At 36.8% G+C, this 25,619-nt stretch overlaps 3 protein-coding genes across 6 annotated transcripts; 2 read left to right on the top strand and 1 right to left on the bottom strand.

Moving 5' to 3' along the window:
- The first annotated feature begins 2,423 nt into the window (after positions 1 to 2,423).
- On the top strand, positions 2,424 to 3,543 carry LOC106641405 (small ribosomal subunit protein eS24). The gene is made up of 4 exons (XM_014355824.2): positions 2,424 to 2,499; positions 2,727 to 2,795; positions 2,891 to 3,214; positions 3,336 to 3,543. The coding sequence occupies exons 1-4, from the start codon at positions 2,497 to 2,499 to the stop codon at positions 3,336 to 3,338; spliced, it is 399 nt and encodes a 132-aa protein (XP_014211310.1). The 5' UTR covers positions 2,424 to 2,496; the 3' UTR covers positions 3,339 to 3,543.
- Positions 3,544 to 4,107: 564 nt separating this feature from the next.
- koko (cyclin Q) lies at positions 4,108 to 6,393 on the top strand. Of its 4 annotated transcripts, none has more exons than XM_089593813.1 (6): positions 4,108 to 4,305; positions 5,039 to 5,140; positions 5,243 to 5,340; positions 5,427 to 5,645; positions 5,725 to 5,955; positions 6,130 to 6,393. In XM_089593813.1, the coding sequence occupies exons 2-6, from the start codon at positions 5,041 to 5,043 to the stop codon at positions 6,223 to 6,225; spliced, it is 744 nt and encodes a 247-aa protein (XP_089449939.1). In that variant the 5' UTR covers positions 4,108 to 4,305; positions 5,039 to 5,040; the 3' UTR covers positions 6,226 to 6,393. The 4 variants fall into 4 exon arrangements, with proteins under 4 accessions (XP_089449939.1, XP_014211309.1, XP_089449940.1 ...); XM_014355823.2 differs by having other exon boundaries at positions 5,007 to 5,140; XM_089593814.1 differs by lacking the exon at positions 4,108 to 4,305 and adding an exon at positions 4,336 to 4,562.
- Positions 6,394 to 8,670: 2,277 nt separating this feature from the next.
- Positions 8,671 to 25,619, bottom strand: LOC106641372 (band 7 protein AGAP004871). Its single transcript, XM_089594048.1, has 10 exons — positions 25,556 to 25,619; positions 23,601 to 23,727; positions 11,546 to 11,658; positions 11,346 to 11,418; positions 10,418 to 10,500; positions 9,972 to 10,175; positions 9,791 to 9,846; positions 9,065 to 9,143; positions 8,862 to 8,963; positions 8,671 to 8,769 (listed from the first exon to the last, which is right to left on the bottom strand). Exons 2-10 carry the CDS (start codon positions 23,689 to 23,691, stop codon positions 8,671 to 8,673), a joined length of 900 nt encoding a protein of 299 aa, XP_089450174.1. The 5' UTR covers positions 23,692 to 23,727; positions 25,556 to 25,619.

Genomic DNA, 25,619 nt, shown 5'->3' with positions numbered 1-25,619 from the left:
GCTCATTGAGACAAAATAGCTGAGTTGACTTTAGCGTTAAAACACCACTTTCAATCTAATGGTACAATAATATGTTACAAGTACTCGATGGTGGATCGAAAGCAATGAGCGTTTCTTCGAGTATACCGATCGGTCGTGCCTCACATGCGAAAAACGATGTCTTACGATGCGTATAATGTACGTGTACACGTAGAGCGTGGAAAGTCGACTCTTGAGACACACGTGGCCTCACGGCTATACGCACGTATATTATACCCATGTATAATTATGGAGACACGTGGCGAGCGACTTATCCACTCACGCTAAAAATAAAATCATAATTTTTCTTTTTTTTTTTTTTTTGTCGATGTCGATGCCTTACTGCTTTTACCCGCAAGCTTTATACTATTTCGTTTGATTCACAGTTTTTTTTTTTCTTCGTTTGTAACAATTTTTTCGACGAATAAATTTCGCATTGTCTCGATGTTTGAACCGGTGCAATGAAAATAATAACTGCGTCATCAGATTTTTTGGAGCAAGAGGAGGCACTACAACACAAGTGGATTTTGCAAACCGCATACAACATGGGGATATTTGGTTTGAAAGCTCCTCAGTCGCTTTAAGAACTCCTATGCCTGATTATATCGATGTATTTTTGATTCCCCAATACAATTGCAAATAAAAAAATTAAAAAAAAGTTCATTATACTCACGGTGGACACATTTTTTCGATCTTTTGCATAAAAATGTAATTTTTTTTTTTTTTTTAAACCGCAAGCAGTCCCGCTAGGATATTTAAAAATGTCGAAGCCATCAGCAGCGAGGGTTGAGTAGCGGATTGAAAGTCTCGTAAAGTTGGTAAGACGAATTAATAAAAAAAAAAAAAAAAAAAGTGTCAAATAGCCGTCGCACCTTCCTCCGTATTGTTATTATTGTATACTTACTCGTTTTCGTGGACTTCCTTATGTGGTAATCGACGCCTCGACGTATATTATATGCCTCCGTGCTACGTGTGCAAATTACTTGAATTGTACGTATATTTATGTATACATTATTTTACTGCGAAAACGAAGGCCAAGCAGTGTCAAATTTATACACATCACACGAGTAGTAGGTATCGCCATGTGTTTGTTGTACTGCAGAGATATGATAAAAGTGTCGTTATTGTCGAATTGATTTATTTATTCTTTTTTTTTTCGTATTACTTGATACACTGGTTAATTACTTTTTTCACAACCTCTTTTTTTTTTTTTTTTTTTTTTCATCGAATAAAAAAGTTTTTCCTCTCTTTGGAGCACATTCAACGCATCACCGTGGATGTACATCGAAATTCCTCGCTATTTTTATAGAGGACGCACTTTTAGTCCAACCAATGTAATAATGTTTACTTTTAGCTTCCAAGAATTTTTATGCAAGCCGTGAAAGCCATGGGTCTCGAATGTGAAACATGTTATACTTACATCCATGTACTTATATCATCGGGCATAAAGCTAACAAAAATTCGTCACTCGAGTGATGGCCTTAAAAATCACGCGCACACGTGCGTCCGTTCCGCGTGTAAATCTGTCCGCAAAATTTGCATACCAGAAGCCTGTAGCTTTTAAAGAGCCAAAAAAAATTAATAAATTATCTCTGGACTGGAAAAAAAAAAAAAAAAAAATTACGTCCCAGAAACCTGTCTCTCGTCTATCTTTACACGCATACATATATGTGCAAGCAACTTTTGAAAAAAAAGATGTGAAATGTATACGAATTTCTAAATTGATCAGTAAATGTTTGATTACTGATTGACGCGTTTAATGGAATTTAATTTCAATATATTCATAGCTTCAGGTTTCATCAGTTTGCCCATAAACGGAAGTTGATGTCTGTGTTGCTTATATTTAGAAACGATTCGAATACACGTTTGAAAGCTCACTACATATATAGTGCGAGAGTAGAGCTTTCGCGTCGTGTCACCGGATTACAGCTGTAGATAATGTAGATAGTCTTGATACTTTTATCAACCGCAATTTATCGGTAACACATTTTGTATACCGATATACGCTTGCCAATCATGCAGACGTTCTGTAAGAACATTTTTGTAGTTATAAGTATACTAATTGCGTCAATTTAACTTAATTTTCATACGAATTTCCTTACACTTCGACATAAAGTATTTAACAAAATCGTTACGCACGATGTTTATTTTTCCAACAATAAATTTTTTTTTTTTAATTCTTTATAAACACAACGTATGATTATTACTGAAAAAAAAATTTCTAGTACCACGTAGGTAGTAAAGAATTAAATAATCATCTAATAAAATTATTTGCAAGCTATAGATAAACCTAATTCATATTTTCGCGCGCTTGGATCAAACAAGCTTTCGCGCCTAGGGTTATTTTCCCTACTTTCACATGTCCCTACACGCCTAGTGTAATTTAGCTTTGCTACCAACTGAACTCGATTCAACTTTCCATCGAGCTGGCGTTGAGTCTTTCTTGTAACCTCACGGTTTTCGTAAGCAGCCAACAAAATGGTAAGTAACAATTAATTTTAACTTTGCGAATTAATAATCCCACAAGATGCTTAAATACATGATCAATTCTATCGGAACAGCATAAGAAAGTTGTTGATGGAATGTTTTTTCCTCTTTGTGCTCGGCTTCTGCGTTGAAACATCATGTGTATAAACAGCATGTGGGCCTAACCTATAATTCGATTTTGACATTTGATCGTTGTGTTTATAATAAATAATGTTTTTCAGGTGGAAGGTTCCGCAACGATTCGCACTCGCAAATTTATGCGCAACCCGCTCTTGTGCAGAAAACAGATGGCAAGTGATGTTTTTTTTTTTTTCGTTTACTTACAAAGTACAGAACCGGTGGGAGATACCTCTTGGCTTACATGTGACTTTACGCGATATTGCAGGTCGTCGATGTCTTACATCCAGGCCAATCCTCCGTGAGGAAAACCGATATTCGTGAGAAGCTCGCCAAGATGTACAAAGTCACGCCAGACGTGGTCTTTGCCCATGGCTTCAGGACTGACTTTGGTGGTGGCAAGTCGACTGGCTTTGCCCTGATCTACGACACCCTGGACTTTGCGAAAAAGTTTGAGCCCAAATACAGGCTCCAGAGGCACGGTCTATTTGAAAAGCAGAAGCAGACCAGAAAACAGAGGAAGGAAAGAAAGAACAGGATGAAGAAAGTCAGAGGCACGAAAAAGACCAAAGTTGGAGCTACCTCCAAGAAGGTGAGTGCATCCAATGGTTGTTGTGCTACACATCTAGCTTCTTTTATTTCAATTTTCCCTTTAACGTGCATAATTAATACCGAATCAATCATATTAACTTTTTGTTTTGTGTTCTTTTCAGTAAACTTGATTACATGGTCATCTGTTTGGTTCTCCTACTCACAAGGAATACATGGCTATGGAGAAGAAAACATCCATTGTGTGCACAGAAATGCATCTCCTGAACATACAGATCACATTTGTTCATTTCCATCGAACTTTATTCTATTTTTGTTTACTTAAAAGTATTTAAAAACTACAAAAATTATATTAATAGTATAATTTGACAACCCGACTTTTTATTTCAAGCCCTATCCTCTAGAGTAGGCTTTTTAATAAGTAGTAAATATTTAAATAATAATTATTACTTATAACTTGGTAATGTTGAATGTCATGTTATCGGAAAAAATTGATAATCTTATGATATTCACTCTAAAAATCTAGTTGTCCGATTTTTTTAAATTACGGACGAGCCGAGCCTTTGGAGCTGTTCACATAGACATTTTTTGCTTAATTCAATGTGAACGTTCATATTGAAAAGGGGGTTCCACTGCTCCGCTAAACTCAAATTGAGTGAACAGACTGAACAGACCTATGCTGTGTTCTCTGTCAGTCAACGTAGTTACGACAGGTCTGTTCAGTCTGTTCACTCAATTTGAGTTTAGCGGAGCAGTGGAACCCCCTTTTCAATATGAACGTTCACATTGAATTAAGCAAAAAATGTCTATGTGAACAGCTCCTTTACCTATTTCATGAAAATTCTCCCTAATTTAAGTCGACCAATCGCATGCCGAAAACCACCTCCCACTCCTCATCTTGTGTTTATTGATTGCAGATCCGGCATACAATATGCATGCCTGGTGCAAACTTCACTTTACGTGGACATAGTTCATTTAAAAAAGTAGCGTTTTTCTTTAATATTCCTAACCTTATATCCACGTAATTACGTGGATTTGGTGCGAATAGACACAGCGTTAGATTATTAAATAATCAAAAAAGCAGGCACACACAAGCCGCACTATGTACGGGCATAATCCAGGGTACAAGGCAAGGTAGTTATCTCCCACAGGCAGAACCAAAAACAAAAATAAAAACACTCTCCTCTTCTAGTCATTAACCAAAGAAACTTTGTATGAATCTCTTTACATTTTACATACATGTACTTATATTCGAAATTTTACAAAAAAATAAAGACTCCTTTCTTTATCTGTGATTGCTAAAAGTAATAAACAACATATGTGGTGTGTGTACGTTGTATCGAAAGGTCGTATACAATGCTTCACTTGGAGCCCACAGGCGAGATCCTGAGGTAAGCGAGCCTTGGCTGAGTTTCTAACAAAACCAAAACAAATGAAATTTAAACAAATTTGTGCAATTAACATTTGCAGCAATTTTTTTTTTTTTCTGATTAGTGAAACTCGCATTTTTTTATCATTAACGCTAGTGTCTTATACAAAATCTGCACTCCACAATTTTTTTTACTACCACCAGAGGTACGTTTCAGTATATTTTTCAATTAATTGTAGTATTCATCATCTTAGCACTCTAACATGGCGTAAATAATTGGGCAAATTTTTTGTTTCTTGTCATCCATTTGAATCATTCAACCTCTTGATACGTGTACACATTCCAAAATTTATGTTGGTTTTCACTCACATCGTAACCACTACTGTTTTCCAAAATCACTTTTTTTCGTTTGCAAGTCATAGTTAAACTTTGAAATATTAGTATTCAAAATGTATATAAATTACAGTTCAAAGATGAAAGGTGTTATTGACGTTCTAGCAATGCAAAGAGAAAAGAGGCTCACCTTACAAAAAGCCATAACAATTGATTATACTAAGGCAGCTGATAGTTTTACAGTGGCAAGGTTTATATTTGAATGTGGTAAGTGCTAAGATAATCTTATCATCCAACTTTTAAACAAATCGAGTTTGGTTGAATTATATATTGACTAGATTTTGTTGACATTTAATTGTAAAATTGCAGGATACAAACTTGATGCAAACCCTTTGACAATAGCCACAGCTGCAACATTATTCCACAGGTTTATGAGAGAAGCAACTCCACAGGGATATGATCCATATGTAAGGACAAGCATTAAATTTTTTGTAAACATTACAGGCATACAGTTATACAAGTATGAACGAAAATATATTTTTACCTGTTGCAGCTTATAGCATCGACATGTTTGTATCTGGCGGGAAAAATAAAAGACAATAATTTAAAAATTAGGGACATCATGAACGTAGCTTACAGTACATTGCACAGAGGAGCACAGCCCTTGGAGTTGGGTGATCAGTATTGGAGTATGCGTGACGCCATAGTGCAGGGAGAGCTATTGATCATGCAAATGCTCAAATTTCAAGTGGCTCCAGTTCATCCACACAAGGTTATACTGAATTGAAAAATTAAATTTGTTTTAAAAAGTAAATCTTAAGGGAAATTCAAATTAAAACTATAATTTTTAGTATATGCTACACTATCTGAGATCTTTACAAGCATGGTTTGGAGAAGAAGAGTGGTCAAGGTATCCTGTATCAAGAACAAGCATGGCTCTACTACAAGATTTCCATCATATTCCAGCAGTTCTTGACTATCCAGCAAATTTAGTAGCTATAGCTTGCATCAATTTAACTTTGCAAATTTATGGAGTAGTAGTGCCTTTGATGGATGAATGTGACCAGCTGCCATGGTTTAATGTAAGTGCAAATTAATTAATACTCATTTTGATTTTTATGTATTTTATTACAATAGAATTTAATCCATGCATTAAGTAGATCACTTTAAAATTTTTTCCAATACAACATGAATATTATATCTTTACAGTTAAACATCCACAAATAGCTTTTTTTTAATTCATAAATTTTCAACAGGTTTTTAGTAAAGATTTGACTAGAGATAAGCTTTGGGAAATAATGGAAAAAATTATGTCATCTTACGACGAAGAGCCAGAAACAAGAGATCGTTAGATTTATAATAAGACAGGATTCACACTGAATATTGATAATTTATTGAATTCCAGTAATTATTTCACTTCACTTATCAACATAAAGCTCAAAATTTCAATTTTTCTGCGTAGATTCATACATTTGTTATGTGTAAATATATAATTATGTAATAAAAACATCACTCAAAAATCAATATTTGTTTTTTTCTTTCTCAGCTAATCTTGTAACCCTCGACTTGGAGAAAATTTTGTTTCTCAATTCGTTAAAATTTTTTTTTACAATTTCGTTGATAGTTCAAATATACGCAGTCTTTCGTTTGGTCAATATGTAATATTATTTTAAGAAAATATTGATCAATGGGTTTGCACAAAAAAAATGTAGTAAATGTAGTATTGTAAAAAAAAGATATTTTCATAACTACATGATGAGCAATAAGTATATAAATGTAAGAAAAGGTGAAAAAGTCAAATAATATTTTTGTTCGTTCGTGAAAAATGATGTCGATTTTTTAATAATTATTAGGCATTTTATACTTATTTGCATAATTTTTCTTAAGCATCTTTAAAATTTAGATGATTGGGCCCCAGTGATTTCAAAAGTCACATAATATAAGTCTCAAGTATTTCGTATAAAATTCTTGGAAACAAAAAAATTTATCATTGGCAACAGGAAAAAAATATTTTGTTTGTTGCATACTTTCATTAGTACGTTGTTTAAAGTTTTAATTTCGGATAAATTTAAAAGTAGCTGATTCGATCGATTTATCATAAAGTAAGCTTGAAATACTTTTCGATACAGCACCTTTAAGAATACTTTTTACGTTTTTTTTTTTTTTTTTTTTTTTTTTTTTTTTGTACATTTCCATTGTTTCGCATATTTGCTCTAATGTAATATATATAATCATTTATTTAAAAAATTTTACGAAGTAAAAAACCAGTTTGCAGTGATGGAATAAAAATCGTAAATCGTCAACGAATAGAAGCTTTCATATGTACGTTTATGTGCTTCTAAACTTTCATATAAAAATTATTCGTAATTGTACAACTGTTGTAAATACAATCAGTCAAGTGATTGACTTGATCAGCTTAATACTTGACTAATCATTAAACTATTCAACAATTTTTTTCATCGAATCAAAGATACATCTCCATTGAACTTGACTAACTTAATTTTTACAATTTGTTATATACAATACACATAAAAAAACAATTGCACCCTGCAACATTTCAAGCAATCTTTTACATTGTGCCTTAAAACTATTCAAGTCACCAAAATAACCATAGCCCGGTAATTTTCATGAACTAAGGAAATAAAACCCAAAATTAAATGATAATTAGAAGAATTGAACATCAAACTTTTAAGTGTACATGAGGGCATCCGTTATTATCTAAATTTGATTTTTTAAGCGTACGCCCACTGCAATCTCTTCTTCGTTACTTAAAATGAAAATCCTAATTTGAAAAATTAATACGTGCCACCAGATCAAACTTGATTTTATTATTTAAATAACTAAATGGGATTTTTAACGACTTTAATACAAAAATGTATCTAATGATTTTAATAACATCGGGTGAAATTAAAAGTACGCACCTATTTCTAGAGTTACTTCTAAAGTTAGATACTTCTAACTTTACTCAATGTAATTTAATATTTTTTCAAGTAGATTAAAAATCACCGTAGAACAATTAAAAAAAAGCGTTTGGCAGCACGTGTTAATAAAATTTTTATTATGGTTTTGTGATTAGGATTTTTTTTTCAGTGGATGCAATTAGTAAAGAAAATTTGACGAAAAAAAAAAAAAAAAAAAAAAAAAAAAAAAACGTGTGACGTAGTCGATACTGATAAAGTCTTTTTCATTATTATATCAAATATAACGACGGACTCTGCGTGCAAACCTTAAATGCTATAGATTATTCGTATCAAGTAGGAGAATAAATTCGTGTAGCTTCCCGAGAAAGGAAATTTTTTAATGTGTATATAATCAGTAAAATTTTCTTCTTTTTTTTTTTTTTTCATATCAGTAACAGTAAATTACCCGAACGTAAATAAATCAGACCTTCTTTGGATTTTTTTCCCCATTATTTCTAGGGACATGTTAAAACAGTCCACCACGGACCACAATAAGAAAGCCTGATGACGTTTCCTGTGTCCGCGTAATCGTCATCACAGTTGAACATTAAATGACAATGAAATTGAAAAATTGTTCCTCCCTTTCGAATCATCATCTTTGCCGATATCGATGTACATTATATGTAGTATAGTACATGAACTGCGTGTATTTTTACACATAAATAGTTATTACAAAACTCGGCAGAACTGTCAGCATTTTTTAGAACCACGTGTATTAGCAGTCATTTTTTTTTTCTTCTTTTTTTAGTAGTAAGTAGTTTAATTTGCCGGTCGTAATAGGGAAAAAAAAAAAAAAAAAAAAAAAAACAATTAAGTCGAGGAAAAGGGAGGTGTGGCTTAACACGCCTCCTTTGCTTTCATGAAGTAGGTGAGCATGTCGATGGGCAGCGGGAATACAATCGTCGAGTTCTTCTCGGCTGAGATGGTGTTGAGAGTCTGAATGGTAAAAAAAAGGACGTCAATTTCAATAAATTTTTCAAAGAAAAGTATCAATTGGAGAAAAAAAAAAAAAAAATAAAAAAACCGACCTGGAGGTATCGAAGCTGGAGAGCAGCGGGCGAGTCGCCAATGACTTCGGAAGCCTCTCGCAGAGCCCGGCTGGCCTTTTGCTCACCTTCAGCAGCAATGACCTGCGAAAAGAGCGAGACCAAGAAATTTTTAAATCAATTCGTCCGATGTACTTGGCTTTGCAGACGCGAAAATAAAAAGAAAAAGAAAATTCATGAATAACCTTAGCTCGAGCCTCGCGAGCAGCTTCAGCTTCGGCTGCCATTGCACGCTGCAGCTGAACAGGTAGTCGGACGTCCTTACTGAAATTTTTGTTTGTTGTTAATATTTTTTAAATTATTTCATCATGGTTTTTAATTATTTTATAAACACCAAAAGGATTCCAAGAACAGCGAGGAATGTATAAAGACAATAAACAATTTTACGGGCAATGCTGTTCAAATTTTATTGTGTCGTGACAACATTTCGACTACACTTTGGCAGTCCTTCTCAAGTCTAAATTCGACGTTGACAAAAATATTACTGAGCAAAGTCAATTCGTATAAGTTGACAATGAGCTTACGAGCAAGAAAAAATGTATCTTAATTAATTACTTTAATTATTCTTAATTATTATTATTTATTATTATAAATAATCAAAATAATCACGACAAATACGTGTTGAAAATATGTTTTAAATAAATTTTATGTTTTTTTTTTAAATTACACAAAGTATTGAATTTCGTTTAACTGCAAGTTTCAAGTTGCACGGATATAGATTTTTTTGAGCCGACAACCGAACTAAAAGTCACTGTTTTTATTTAACTGTGAATTATTAAATTATTAAAAAAAAAAAAAAAAATACCGTTTGACAATAATTTACGGATTTAATTGTATTTATGACGTATTTTTTCGATCCATTGTTAATGAAAGGAGTAAACAATAAAAGAAAAAAGGCTCTTAGCACTCACATCTCGACGCGCTCTACCTTGATGCCCCAGGAATCGGTAGCCTCGTCCAACGAAGCCTGCGGAGAAAAAAAAAAAAAAAAAAAAAAAAAAAGCCATGAGTTTAGTGTAAATATAAAAAAATGTACAGCTAAAAAATGAATTAAATGCACGGGTCACTATTACATAATTATACCCTCGTTACCTGCATGTTACCAGATATGGTCTCGCGCTCGCTGAGTATCTCGTGGAGTGGTCTGGTGCCCATGGTGTTGCGTAGGGTCGTTTGGGCGAGGAGTCGAGTGCTGTGATGGGCGTTTTCGACGTTGGCGATCGAGATCGTCGCGTTGTTCACGCGATAGTAGACCACCGCGTCTACGGACACCGTCACGCTGTCCTTTGTCAGTACCTGAGTGGATTAATATTTTCTTATTAATAATTGTAGTTTTTTTTTTTTCAACAAATACGTAAAATTGGTGATATGAAAAAATCCACATGAAAAAAAAAAAAACCATCAAAGTGGTACGTGGAATTTTCCGTACCCATAAAAGTACAGAGAAAAGTTTTCTCTCTTTTAAAAAGCAAGACTTTATACTCGACACATTTTTCGACACTGTACACGTGCACATGTGTAATCATGCATGCACGTACCTCCTGAGGCGGTACATCGTAGGTTCTCGTGCGCAGATCGACCCGGGCGTAGCTGTCGACGCACGGCAGGATGAAAAAGATGCCTGCAAAAAAGGAGAGCAAAAATATTACATGGGTTTGTAGTACTTTTTGGATATATATATGTATTGTATGCCTATAAGGTCCGTCGAAATTTGCGTTTTTTTTTTTTGGGGGAACTCGTTACGGCAAGAATTTATTTTTTTTAAACTTGCTTTTTTTTTCTTAAAAGATTGCATTTGAAAAAAATGTTTTCAGCCCGCACATGATTTACTTCAACGAGGGATCAAATAGCAAAGATAATATCGAAAGAAAATTATCGCAATTAGTACACAACGAGCTAGAGTTGAGTACATCTGCATGTGGGCTTTTATATTTATGAATTCGAACTGATAAATTTTTCGATCGAGAGTAACTATAAATTATTTTTTATTTCAAAAGCTGCGAGAAGCTTGGCAAGAGGAATCTCATCCTGTTCGTGGAATTTTCAGTCCAATACTATACACTTACATTCGCTCATACGAGAACTACGCACGAGTATCATTAGTATTAATGTTTTTATGATTGTTATTATTATTATTATTATTATTATTATTATTATTATTATTATTATTATTGTTATTATTATTATAATTGTTTGTTATTGATTGGAAAACTGATTATCACAAATACACAGAATTGATTATATACTAGTGGGAAATATGTTAATTAGTAAATAATGATAAAATAATCAGTGGATGCATGATGATACCAAATAATTAATTATCAATTAGTAAAATAAGCAATACATTTAAAAATGATTAAAAAAAAAAAAAAAAAAAAAATGATTGAATTGGAAAAACAGAAAAAAAATTTTTAATGACAAAAAATAATGGGAGAAAAAGAAAATTCATTAAGATAAGTGACTCACCCGGTCCTTTGGCACCGCCCGAGAGAAGTCTACCAAGCCGGAATATGACTGCTCTCTCGTACTCTTGCACCACCTGAACAACCATTGAAATCAATACATTTTCATTACAACAATATTTTTTTTTTTCTCTTTGCGTCAGAATAATTTGTTCTTGACGCATACACGTGTTTCACCACAATTTCCCCCTTCCCCTTATTTACCTTGAAGCAGACAAAGAGTGAAAAGGGCATAGTCATGACCACCAATGCCCAGGAAAGTATGATGAGAACTTTTCCGCAACTTTCTTCATTTCCATCCTTTTGCACGTCTTCCTCTGTTGGAATCAAAATAAAAAAAAAAATATATATATATTTATCAAAAATTTCATACAAACGGGCGTAAATTACATTTGCTTCACTTTCGCAATTATCGCCAGCCAATTGCCATATAATCACAATTCGTAGACAAAGTATTCTTTCATCAACGAAGAAATGTACTCGATTCACCCAAAGTGTTGTCGATCGCGTTTAGTTTGTGTTTGTACAAACACGGAGTGTGAAAGACGAGGCTGTACTTCGCAAGGTATAAAAATAGAAACGGTGACGAACAATAAATTTTACAAGTCTACCCTATAAATAGACATCACCTTAACATTCTTAGGCCATACGTACGCGTGCATGTACAGACAGACACGATCGCGTGTTTTATGGATTGTTCCATAAAGACGAGGTCGCCAGATAGGCAACTGATCTGCTCTATACTTAACACACTTTTTTTTTCCCTTCGTCATATATGTAATGTACAGTTGAGAGCATTTAGGGCACTTGTCGTTTGTATTGGACGAAATTGTCATTGGAGTTTTTTTCCTTTTCTTTTTTTTTTTTTTTCAATTACTTTGCTATTGTAATTCAAATATTAATCAAATGTTCAACTCATCACTCGTACAAATATATTGTACGTATATTAGATAAAAGTGTACACTAATAGAATAAACAAAAAAATATTTACTAGAATAGTTCCAAGTAAACACTCTCTTGAAACAAGTTGTAAAAAAATATTTATTTCAAACCAGAAAATATTTTTTAATGTAAAAATACAATATTATAACTTTACTTGGTAACTCTCAGAATTTTTTCTGTCAGTGTAGGAAAGCCATTCACAGAGCCATTACAGTTATTGCAGAGCTCATACAGAGACTTTATTAGATGAAATGCAAATAACGACGTTATCGTGGCAAATAAGTACGGAGGTACGGTTTTATACTACATATAAATTTAATAAAACGAAGCAAGTACAGTGCCGTCTTTGCATTAAATTTTGAATAGTGACGTTAAAAATGAGCCATCAAAGTCCAATGATGAAAAAAATCAAGCATTAGTCTCGTAGAACGTGTCACGTTGATTTTAATATTCTTACATGAAAAAGTATCGATTTTCATGTCACAGAAGCTCAAGACTACAATGTACCTTCAACTGCTGTACGTATACTATAAATTATTCAAACAAGACAAACTCTGATCTCGTGTGTCTTTTATTGAGCAACATGTTGTTTAATGTGGTGTAACATACTTTTTATAGGCTGATTTGAAATTGAAAAAAAAAAAAAAAAAAAACAAATGATACTTTTTGCAGCAGGGGTAACTGGAAAAGTGTACACCATCACATTGATTTTTTCATGGAGAGCAGATAAATTGGAAAATACCCACTCGAGTACCTACCGAATCGTGCTTTGGAAATTCCGTAGCATCGAAGCTCATCAATGTTTCGTGAGCAATTGACGTAGTCGAGTAAAAAGAGGAAAAATCGATGCAAAAAAAAAAAAAAAAATTTACAAGATTCTTTTTAACTTTTCCCTCGTTCCCACGCATAATTACACGCTAATGAAGTCCTGTCGATTTGTCAAATAATTCCTGTTGCTCCCTTTTTTGAAAGCCCCGCGACACATTTTTCAAAAGTCTCACGTAAAAAGCCAACTCGGCTCGCTAGCAATTACTGCAAATGCCTACCGAGTAATTATAATTACAAGTGCACGATGCAACGTAAATAAAAAGGGAAACACTTGTTTTTTACGAGTTGCATGTACTAAGTTTACCCAGTGCACATGTAGAAAAACCTTCCCTCCCCCCCACTTGTCTTTTGAAATAAATCTCTTAATTTTCCCCCGCTGTTCTTGTCTGCAGGCTATTCACCAAAAACCGTGCACGCGCTGCACGCTAATGCCAATAATCATCCCTCCCGCGTGTACATTCAATTACAAAGTCAAAACTCCCACGTAGGTTACACGCCCCCCCCCCTAACTTAGCCATTTACCCTTTTTTTCCCCCGGCTTAATCCGTGCAAATCCGCTGCAAACTGTTTAGCCAAGCACAGGGGCGAGCTCCAAAACAAGCCCCTCCGGCTAAAATAGACACGGGACGTTATAGCTGCTGGTGACGTCGTGTAGCGTGTACATAATATATATACCTGTACGTGCATGTGTATACAAATGGCTATACGCGTACATATGGTATATATTTGCTGGACAGACGTGGAGTTGCTGTACATTTGTACATATATATACTTGTGCACTGTGCGGCTGGATCGATAAGCCGACACGAGCCAGTGTACCTATGCCCACACGCAGCTGATGTGTATATATAGCGCGTCTTCTTCGCTTCTGCGTTTTCGCTTGACCGACGTCTGGTCCAAACTCGGGAGAGTATATATCCATGTATCGCTTTGGTTCATTGTACATCAGGATGAACAGCATCCCTCCCTCTTTTATGGCCCCTTTGTGGTTCGTATATCGCTTGTTTACTCCGATTCTTTTGTCTATTGTGTATACGACACACACGTGTCAGTTTTTTTCAGCTACGTCTTTGGCTTTTCTCACTCGAGAGGTCCCACCGTTTTTGTTTTATAAGACCCGATGGGCTGTGGTTCTTCTTCTCTCGAGTGTCGATGGACAGTGTGCGGCGATGGACGTTTTTTTTTTTTTTTTTTGTTGAAAAACCGATCTTTTCCCCGTAAAAAGGCTTCCTACTTTCGTTTTTTATTTTACCCGAAGCACCTTTCGACTCAACGTTTAACAACATTTTACGGCTTTTCGTGCAGCTTGACGATAAGATATCTTTCTTTCATTCGCAAACAACAAAGTCCAAACAAACTTTTCTGTTGTATAGCTTTGAATTTTTCTCGGTGATGTAGCAGGGACATTGTTGTTCCCCAAACTGAAATTGGTATGGCTTGAAACTGAATGAAACTCAAAATAATTGCGTTTTTCTGGATTTCTCTTGTTACCTGGGAGTCCAAAATAAAAAAGTTATACTGTCAAAAATTTAATGACGGAATAATTGAGTATCCATCAAGTACACATATCAATCGAGGGCAGCTATCAATTTCAGTATAATCGACCATCACTGTTTCAACAACAAAACACATGTAGGATCCAGAGATGTACCATACGGGGGGAACCCAATTAGCCAATGACAAACGGTTTTCGGCTGCAGCTCGGACGGGGCACGCGCGTTCAATTGACGGACACGTGTACGACGAGGTATACTGGTTGGATTTTGCGCGGACGAGGAGAGCGCGTCGTATATTATGCAAGACCGCACCGCGAAACCGAATCAATTTCGATATAGGTGGGTATCGGGGATGAACCGATGGGCCGATACGGGCTTATTTGACCGACGGGGCAGGGTCGAGAGCCCTACGATTAGGGTGAGAGAAAATTATTGATTTCTCTCAAACTCCCTAAAGTATTGAAATAAGGATTTTTCGGTGTGTACGATTATAGGAGTCCGTACGAGGAAAAAAATAAACTGACCAACAGTTCATTTCGATTCGATGTGTTTCTTTTATCGTTAGAGGATGTGGGTTATTGGATGAGTGACATTATTGGGGCATAATTTCTCACGGGTACATTAAATGCTAAAGTCGTCTCGACAGTCGTCTTGGATACCCTTTATCATTAAAAAACCAAGTTACAACAGCTTGTAAAAAGGACAATAATTTTCGTGTACGCGCCAGGCATCGTCAACTTTAATCTCCTTGCAATTTAAATCTTGACGCTTAGCGTCCGGATGAGGGTAAAAATCGAAGGAGGCATCGAGAAAACATACACGCGTGAGCTTACTTCCTTCTCCCCGGGGGCTGTTGTTGGAGGATAATTTCATGCTGCCACGGGCATCAAAAGAGCCACCTTTATCTCGGCTTTCGCGTTGATTCGCGGCTTACTCCGTCGTCAATCTGGCGCGGCTGCTCGTGGATAAAGCAACGATTGACAGCTCATCTCAATCGGCCCATCTGATTTTGTTTTTTACCGCTCGCATAAAAATTTTATTTTTCAAACATCATTACCATCGCCGTAAGGTTGTTCCGATGCCACGTGGCATATTTTGCCACACGGTAATCGGGTTTTTTTAAGAATTCCAAGCGCGAGCCGAAACGAGCTCTATACCGTTGGAAATAAACAATTGTCCTTTTGACCGACTTTTCTCTCCTCTCTCTACTCTGTAGTTTGCGTTCAAAGTGCAACGGGTTCGCGTAGCTGAGTAAACGTACACACATAACTCGAGTCCCTTTGTCGCGCGCGCTTTGCGTATATTAACTTCTTTACCCTTTTTAGGCGCAGCACTCGTAGGGCAATTGTTTCGGGAGACGGCCAAGTGGTACTTTTGTGTTCGCAACTTCAGTGCTCTCGAGTGTTGTTGCGAAATCGTGTCGAGTTATAATAAACTCCGACTGTACCTTTTTTTGGCTTATGCCGGAAAAGAAAAAGATCGATTTTAGCGAGTGCAAATATGTTCACTGTTTACGTTGTGTATTACGTATTGTTTGCTTGTAGGCCTATTATTGACCAAGTACGGTGTGCATGGAGGGTCGATTTGGTTTTATCATAGTAAAATTGGGTTGTTAGTGGATTGTTTTATTTGAGATTTGTAGGGAAATCGTTTCAAAGGAAATTATTGTTTGGACGATTGTAACTTGATTGTGAAACAAACTTTGTCAAAAAAAAAAAAAAAAAAAAAAAAATAGTCCATCGAGTCAACAACGTCGACACCATCGCGTGTTGTTTGTTTGTGGCCTATTTGGATCGAAATTCAATTGATGCGCTCGCCCGTACAGTTGTAATTGCACGTCGTTAAACAACCCGGCCGCAAAGTTTGGTTGGTTTGAAAAAACGTTCGATCGACGCGAAAAAATTATCATCAACTAAATTGGCGTCTAAATTATTAACTGCACATGAAATATTATTTATTACCAATGCGGAAAATGATTGCACCGACGATAAAACGTAAGGCTATTTGTAGCGCACGTTAGTGTTGGCGTTTCAGTTTTTTTTGTTGCAAAAAGTTTCCATTTGTCCCTATCAAGATCTTTTGAATTTTTCATGTGTTTCGCCTCGATAGAATTTCCCATCCGGAATGATCACACGTACGCGCAAAAAAACGGTAGTATATCTCGACGAATTGCGGCTCGATTATTTTTTTCCCCCCTTATCTTCTTGTTTTGCATTTCAATGAATCACTTATGCCCTCCAGAGGATTTTTTATTTTTTTATTTATTTATTCCACCACACGGTAAAGTTTCAATGAAAACTCATCAGCGATAGCGTTGCACTGTTTCAGGTAACTCCATAATTGGAAAACTTTGGTCGTATAGTACCGCCTCAAATTTTACAAGCTACGAATCTCCGTCCGCGTGCTTCGCCCCGGAAACTGCATGGGTTAAGTGCAAATCAAAACTAGGAGGGAAAACAAGTGTTGTTTTTCGAGACTCGCGATCGCCAACTTGAAATTTTTGTGTCCCTGTGTAAAATAATACAATATATAGCCTCTTGTCGAATGGAAAATTAATTTTTTCGACCCTTGCAAACGAGCCTTCATCGCCAAAGCACTTGGACGCATCACCGTAGGTCGTGTCTGACTATAACCAGTGATTACTACTTGCTCTCCGTTCATCCGCAAGAACACACTTTCCAAATCAAAAAAGCGAGAGAAAAAAAAATCTCAAGACTGTGAAAAGTAAATAACCCATGGCAAACGCCGATTGCCGGCTTGTTTAAAAAAAAAAAAAAAAAAAAAAAAAAAGTAAATCTTAGCGACCCCTTAAAACAAAAAGAAAGAGCAAACGCCCACGCAAAAAAAGCAACAACCCGCGTACCTTTGACCATGATCTCGTCCCAGCTCCTTATAAACTGGAAAATCCTCGATCAACCCTTCCGTCAACGCACTGTACAACAATATAGTACACACACACACGCACGACTCGCGGACACTTGTCGCCGCCCGAGTCCCAGCGCGCTCGTCCTACACGGTCTTTATATACACACTGTGTCGCCTATATTAAGCACACGAGCCACGAAGAGAGAGAAGCTGGAAAAGGGGCGACTCGAGCGGGCCAGTGTCCCCCCGAGAAATGCACTCGCGCCCGCCACTCGCGTTGCCGAGGCTCGTTCACCCCTCTCTCTCTCTCCAACGCCCCGACCCTTCCTCGTCCTGTACAACCTCCCCTGATCCACCCCCCCCCCACTATCGCGTCACCCGGCACTATGTACAACCTCGCCGGCGAGAGAGAAAGAGCTATGGGAGGGGGAGCTTGAAAACTTCTCTCTCTGTAGGTGCGCGGGGGTGGCGTGCGTGATAAAGCGCGAGAGCTTTTTCTTGTTTTTCCCTCCCGCCGCTGTTTGCCCTGTGCATGAAGGTTCGTGTACATGTAAAGGGATACTCACGACTCCAGGACCCACTGTATAAAGGGGTGGGTCTAGCGCCGTTCATTTTATGTTCATCCGACGAGTGTACAAAAAGCAAGTGTGCATGTTACTTCCTCGAATGACATTGTGCCAAGGTAACAACACATGGGTCTGTGGCTACACGGTCAAAGTAACATTATTTATGTCGACGATGAACGTGCCGAGCTTGCGGTGATTGAAACTTATATCGCCATCACGAGAACAAATGATCCAGATAACACACGCGATGAGCTAATCTTTGTATTCATCCGGCTACCTATTAACTAAGTATTATAAATAACAAAAACCAGAGACATTTATCAATTTTGAGTTTTTACCGGGGGGAGAACAGCTGGCCATGCGCAGTGAGCCCAGTCACCCTTGCCGTGTGTGTATTACGTGCACGCACGTCGGGGCTTCATCAAACACTCATACCCCACCTATATAACCCACGACTTGGGGGGGAAGTGAGGAGAAACGACTTCCGTGGTCCAAAGGGAAACAAGAGGGCAAATTTTTCCCCCGTCGGTCAGAATTTTCCCCGAGAAAACGTGGTATACGAAGTGGCGGTCAGGGGGGTGGGGTTGTGTATCGATGGTTCGGCATCGATTTCACGATGTTTATTTTGTTATTCCGAGAGCAAAAGGGGGTGCTTTCGTACCGAGGATGATTCGAGTTCTCTCTCTTTTTTTTTTCTATTTGTTTACCGTGTGCGCGTATGTACATGGGAAGTGTATTTTTCAAGAGTCGAGGTTTATTGATTGCGCGCGTGAGACGATGCCGGAGGGACAAGGAGAGACACGTGGTGGTTGATCGGTGATCTTACGGAGGACGAGAGATTTGTCTGTCAAGAGCTTGGCTGTATACCTGCAACGTTGCTAATTAAAATGGATCTAATAATGTTACTTGTTTTCGTTATTTTACGGTGCAAACAAATTAAGTTGAAGTTCAAAAAGTGTAACATTTTCTAATACTATTAATTGATAATATCTTAGATTGAGTTATCGATCGCAATATGTGGATGAGTCGGATCACTTGGTATTCCCTGGAGTTCCCGTAGGCATATTTGACGAAAGGGTTTTTTGCTTCTCAACTTCCAGCTCGTCCAAGCTTCCGTTGTTAAATTATCAAGTGTACGAGTTTTAATGCGGATATACATACACTACATGACTTAACTCGCTATAGGTATATGGAAAGTGAGGGTGTTACTACTGCGTGCCTGCAATATTGATGATTCGGGTAATTCGGTGAAATGCGGATCTAAAAGATAAAGCCGCTTTAAATGTTTCTTCCCAGAAAATATTGCAAAGAGCATGAAAATTGCAGGAAACTGATTAAATGTTAAAACATATTATACTCGTGGAGTTGTTCGTGCTCTACTCGGCAGAGAGCTTTTTTTTACTTTTGCTTTAAAAGTTCCTTTGACCGCATAGTTCATAAAAGTGGGATTTCTTTTTTTTTTCTAGTCATGCTCCTTTTTATAGGAAATGAAAAAAAAAAAAAAAAAACTTTTTCAGTAACCACATGCTTCATTGAACAACTAGATTTTTTTAAATTACTGCTAAAAAATATTCTTTTCACGTATGAGGAACGAGTTTGGTATAATACATAATGAAACTTTTTCTCCCTTGGAACACGAGTGACTGGAATATCATTCCACGTGAAAAGCTCTGGAGCAAGGTTGCAAGTTGTTTTCCAAGGACTTCTCGCAGAGCCCAAAATCCACGGTACATACTTCCCGGGAAATCCACTGCAGTGCACTGTTCTCACGCGACGATACGAAAAAAAAAAAAAAAGAAAAAAAAAAGAAAAAAAAAGGAACGACTCCAATCTTAACGAAAATAAGTAATCGTGTAAACTCGTTGCGCATCAATCTCCATTGTTGCAACATCATATGGATTACCTCCCGAAGACTCGGCCGTATTTTTCTCTCATCCATCTGGTTCACGATCGACAGCAAAAAAATATACCCTACAGCTCAGCTCTTGCGTGAAAAAAAACTATGCATCACGTTCACGGGCGATCGTCAGCCAAAGTTTGACGTTGCGCGTCTACATAAGTGAACAAAAAAAAAAAAAAAAAAAAAAAAAAAAGAAAAATGTGTATACGTCCGTTTCCGCGTCTTGCTCGTACGAAAGGTCGTCGCCATTTATTGGCTCGGAAGTTCCGGGCTACCGTGCTTCGGTTCGTCGGAGCGCGTGTACCCGTACAACGTGCCATTGATTTCCACGACTATTTGTGCACTCGCTTCCACGTGTCTTTGTGTACATAAACCCTTGCGATTGGATCATAAACAAATGAAGAAATAAAGAAAAGAAGAGTTTGTGCCTTTTTCTGTGCGGTGCAGGTCACGCGCTCGATTGGAGAAACACAAAAAGGGTGGAAAAGTTGGGTAATGGGATCGAAAGGGAGAACGGTGACGAATGAAATGTATAGGCGTAAGAAAAAGTTCGCGAACAAGGGGAGTTGTTCTCTGTCGTGTTTGTGGAAAAACTGAGATTTTGGGTGTTTACAGGACGGAACAATTTACGTAGATTGTGATGGATTAATTTTTTTTTTTTTTTTTTTTTTCAGTGAAATAGGTAGCTTAGGTGTTTTTGAACTTTCCCGAAGTCACAGGTTTGGGTAAATTGACGTTTTTTTAACTATCAAGGTGTTTTCGTAAGTCAACCAAATCAAACTTAATTATTAATCGATAAGCCATTGTCTTCTTGGAGTGAAAATCGATGTTGGAAATTCCTAGCGAGGCGATTCGTTGAAAACAAGTATTGGAAAGCTAAAGTGGAAATTTTATTTATTTAACACGCTGGTGGGTGGTAAAATTATAAATTAAATCATTCGAAGAAAACTTTATGAGTATATTTAATCTTTTTTTTTTTTTTTTTTTTGACTTTTTGTAAATGTTATTTTTAGCTTCAAGCACGAGGGTATTTTTATCACTTGGGAAAGTAAAAAGGAGATCAAAGGCTGAAGCGAGCTGGTTCATCGGAGGAAAAATTTGACGGGGCCACGAGTTTATCTATAATTGATCTAATGGATGGTTGAGGTAAAAATACTTTTTTAATGATGATAATGGAATGTGTTTGTCATGCAATGATTAAAAATTCATAAATTAAACATTATTTCTTTATCGATTCTCCGGTAATTAAAAAAAAAAAAAAAAAACTGTGCTCAATCGAAAATTGTTAGGCATCACTACTACAAACTTTATGAACATGTACACCCTTATCTTTCAATACAGTATTCACGCAATAACCGGTACGAGACAGTTTTCTTCTGCGCAAAAGTACAAAAAATTAAGATCGACCAGGCCTACACAAGCGTACGGCTCAAATTTCCCAAACGCATCAGAATCGAGTTTATTTTCTTTTTTTCCCCGGTATACCTACATACTCTGCATAAAACAGAAACATCACGCAATTACAAAGTTGAATAAGTAATGGAAATTTTCATGAGTTCTGAATAAGGTACATAAGAACAATAAATGCATTCGTTTCACGGCTAGTGCGTGAGTTGTTTAAAAAAAAACATATTTTCCCTAGCCGTGGGTTTAAGAGCTTAGAGGACGCATGTTAGCGTAATCAACGATTGTAATTATTAATTACGTTTTGATATGTATTTATATACGTTTCGAGGACTATACGCGTCGTCCGTTTTGTCCATTGTTATTATAGATACGTACGTCGATGTCGATAATCATTAGGGCCTTTACAATAATTGTTTTAATAGTTGTTGTCATTGTGAGGGGGGGTAGAAAATTCGTCGCTCCATTGCCTATTTACCTGATGTTGGGAAAAACGTATTGACGAGTTAGTCGTTATAGGTATACCGTGGAAAATTAAATTAAACGACGGTACGTGTATATATATATCGTGGCGCATTACGAGCACTTGATTATTAATCAATGGGAGTTGAGTATACAGACGCGTGTAAAGGTTTGAAAGAATCAATCGGTACGCAACAAAAAAAGCGACGAAAATTTACGAGCGATGTTTAAGCACCTTTTAAGTTTCATTCCATAAAGTATCCACGCAAATGACTCGGTTTGAAAAATCAATCGTAGACATACACGTGCAACCTTTTCACCCATCCACGAGCTTACCTAAAAAAAGTTTATACCAACTACGTGCGTGCGTCATAGTATGCGTTATTTACTATATACGTAGGTATTAACGAGTTCCTGCTTCTACAACAATAATCATTAACATTGGCGATGGAAATGTTTTTAGTTTCAGCTCGAATTCAAACTGCCGTGAATGTTACTATGAGGAAATAATAATAACGAATAATCATACGACAGCTTTTTTCTTTAAACTCATGTAATTTGCGACTATACGCAAAAGCCAGGTAGTTGAAAAAAAAAAACTAGGAAAACGAAACTCTTTCTCTGTCTTTCCCTGTCTTGAGACATTCAGCAGAGTGTTTGTTTTCAATGAAAATATCTTGACTCGGTATTTCCCAAGTCATTTTCTCACTCACGTCTTTGGTAAAGAGAAAAAAAAAAAGAAAAAATTGTTTTTTTCAACAATAGATGCAGGTCATCGAAAGGTCATTGTCATGCGTATGGCAACAGTCACTTTTAGCTCGAGTTAAAATTTTTCAAAAATTTGTAGTACCGGTAATTGATTTACCATAGGACAATTTTATCCAAAGTGTAACGCTTACTCGTTCATCGAGATAAGAATTTTTTAACTCGCATCAACTATATACTTGTGATCCCGATTACCAACATGCAACGTCACGCTCAACGGTGACGAAACTCGCTGATCTCGTAATTTCAACGTGACCTCCCAAGAGCGTATACCTAAAAAAAAAATAATCCTTATCCCCCTGAAAAATAAAAAAAAAGTCGATGGAAAAGTGAAAAAAAAAAAAAAAAAACAGTATACGTCTAGCTTCCAAGCCGTGGAAAACCGAGTCAAGTATATATACCCGGTCAGGTTCGCGAGCTATAAATGCCCCGAGTGTCGACCTTCCCTCCGTACATCCCCCCCCCTGCCCCTGTTTAGCCGTCTCTTTCTCTGTTTTAATAAATAATTCACCGATGACACGCAAGGGCAGATTATGCGCTGTAGAGCTGCTCGGGAAAAGATGGCACACGGTACTGCTGAACAACACTCGGCAACTTAATGAAGCCGATCGATTTTTCCCTCCGAGTACGCATTTGCCTTCCCCCCCCCTTCGTTTGCTTTTTTGAAAATTCTTTGTCCAAGCATCCATCGCTCGTCTCAACCTCAAACGAGTGGTAATTTTTGGGTGATATGAACTGTGCTCGTGTACGGCACCCACTGGCGTTGGAAGAAAAAAATCGTTAATTCCCATGAATTGAAATATTCAGGTCTCGAAACTGGAGCAAAGTGAGCCGAGTATTCGTTTGATGCGCCGTGCAATTGATCCATAGATCCCTGGATACGGTGCACTCGGGGGGCTTTTTTTGTTTTATACCGGACTACGCGGGAGGGATTTTTTGCGCTCAATAACGCAACCAAAGTGAGGCATAAGAAAAACGCAATTTATGATTACAAGGGAAGAAGTGGTGCAAAAAAAAGGTGACAAACTGACCTTTGATTACCCGGTTTCGGATGTCGTCGGGTCGCGAGTTGATTGGGATGGTTGCGCCAGTGCCGTTCATCGTCGTCATAGGTACCGACATCCTAATCGGAGTGATTTGTGCGTCGAATCCTGCCAGCTGTTGGAAAATTTCATTTTTTTTGTTTTTTTTTGTTTTTTTTTTTACGCCTCGCCGATCATTTATTTTACATTCACTCACGGATTGATCACAATTTTACATTGGAAGCCGAGTATTGTTTTGACCAATATGGTATAAGCGAAAGCTGGTGTAGCTAGCATTTGTAGTGCCGTTATGAAGCACAAAATGTTTTTTTACCGATCGATGCGTGAAGTGAGTGAAACAGTACAAAGTACAACTTGTTTGGTGTGCATACGTACCTACGTGTACTACTGATGTATCAAGATAGTGCAGTGTTTTTTTTTTTTTTTTTTTTTTTCCCCAATTAAATACGCACGAGTGACACTACTCGGATTGTGTGCTTTCAACGGTAATATCTAGACGAGCGCTGTAATTGAAAAGAGCAAATCATTCATATCGTCATGATGGGAGAATAGGTCGATCGCTATCTAAAGTATAACACACAAAGGATACGAAGAATTATAATAATGATGAATAAGTATAGAAACGCTAACAAAACCATACGAGTTTTGTGGTCAAATTCAATGTACATTGTATTTGGTGTTGAACTTTTGTATTGAGAAAAGATTAAAAACACGCAAACAAAGCCTTTGGAGTTTGATTTAGCGCAATCAATTAGCAAAATGCATTTCTCTCTCTTTTGTGCTTTTGATGTATACATCGATTTTGGAAATTCGAAATTCAAGAGGTCCAAGCACTCGTAATAATTTATATATGTACCATAAGTAATCGTTCAAGTTGTGGATTACATTTCGATCGTCGTGACGAGACAGTTTTTTTTTTTTTTTTTTTTCTTTTATTTATAGAAAATATGGTATTTCGATGAGTTTGCGAGAATAATGAGACAAAATAAAAAGGTCAGGTGCTCAAAGACAATACGTTATCATGTTTTCTGTCCAGTCACGATGAAAAAAAAAAAAAAAAAAATGAGATGAAAATACTGCGGCATTTATAGACTCTACGAGTTAACGCTCACTCAGGTACTAACAAAATTTAATTTTTGTAACTGTCCAGAACTTGAGGTTTTCATTATTTATACTATAAAATAAATTAATTTCCGATTTTAATGGCCAAAAGCCCAACGATATTTATTATAGATTACGTGGATTTAATTCCATTCGATAATAGCTGGGATCGATATTTACCAAAAGTGCAATTTAACGGTGCAAGGAACGAATAAAAAAACTCGCGAATGCGGGTTACCGAACGATCGACGGGGCTAAAAATAGCTCCATTGAAACGTTAATAAACCAAAGTATCCATTACCGATGACTTTGATGCGCGAGCAAAAATAATGTGCCATCAAATCGCAAAGTGCTCCGCAACACTGAAGTGCCGATGAAAGCCTACTTGTCCCGAATTAGAAAAAAAAAAAAAAAAAAAAAAAAAAGTGGCACGACTAATTGATGAAATTTATCAAAAAGCAAAGAAAAAAAATAACAAAGCACAACCAACACGTTTACGATACAACAGTCAAGACTCACCTGTAAGCGGAGCTCTTGTTTTTTCGACAAAGCCGGTGCACGCGTGGCAAATGTACGTATAATATATTATGTTTCGACTGATGTCACACAAACACTTAAAACAACATCAACTACGAACAATTATTGTATTATCAGCGACGACAGCAACAATTGAAAAAAGAAAAAAAAAAACAGTAATACAACAGCGCAACAGCATAAACGAAGCAGGAGATGGAAATATTAATTTTGAACTGTGATGTGTCGCTGTATATTGTACTTGGTGCGAGTAAGTATATATATACTGTTGCAATAATACATGTATGCAAGCGATGGCCAATGGTCACCTTGTCACGGAGCGATTTGGCGTATACAGCGGTAAAGGACGTGTCGCGCCTACGGCGGCCTGAG

This window comes from Copidosoma floridanum, unplaced genomic scaffold (genome assembly GCF_036245765.1).
Source record: "Copidosoma floridanum isolate Cflo_tuat_1 unplaced genomic scaffold, Cflo_Japanese_pri ptg000020l, whole genome shotgun sequence".
Classification (NCBI taxonomy): Eukaryota; Metazoa; Arthropoda; class Insecta; order Hymenoptera; family Encyrtidae; genus Copidosoma; species Copidosoma floridanum.
Note: the sequence above shows the minus strand (reverse complement) of the source record. Positions and strands in the feature narration are given on the sequence as shown.

Bases quoted from the DNA above. Each gene is read 5' to 3' on its own strand.
- LOC106641405 (XM_014355824.2), top strand. The intron at 2,796-2,890 runs GCAAGTGATGTT...GCGATATTGCAG, and splicing joins TCTTGTGCAGAAAACAGATG to GTCGTCGATGTCTTACATCC.
- koko (XM_014355822.2), top strand. From the start codon at position 4,528: ATGCTTCACTTGGAGCCCACAGGCGAGATCCTGAG. The intron at 5,341-5,426 runs GTAAGGACAAGC...TACCTGTTGCAG, and splicing joins CACAGGGATATGATCCATAT to CTTATAGCATCGACATGTTT. The intron at 5,956-6,129 runs GTAAGTGCAAAT...AATTTTCAACAG, and splicing joins ACCAGCTGCCATGGTTTAAT to GTTTTTAGTAAAGATTTGAC.
- LOC106641372 (XM_089594048.1), bottom strand. From the start codon at position 23,691: ATGTCGGTACCTATGACGACGATGAACGGCACTGGCGCAACCATCCCA. The intron at 9,847-9,971 runs GTAACGAGGGTA...TTTTCTCCGCAG, and splicing joins CCATATCTGGTAACATGCAG to GCTTCGTTGGACGAGGCTAC. The intron at 8,964-9,064 runs GTTATTCATGAA...CTCTTTTCGCAG, and splicing joins CTCGCGAGGCTCGAGCTAAG to GTCATTGCTGCTGAAGGTGA.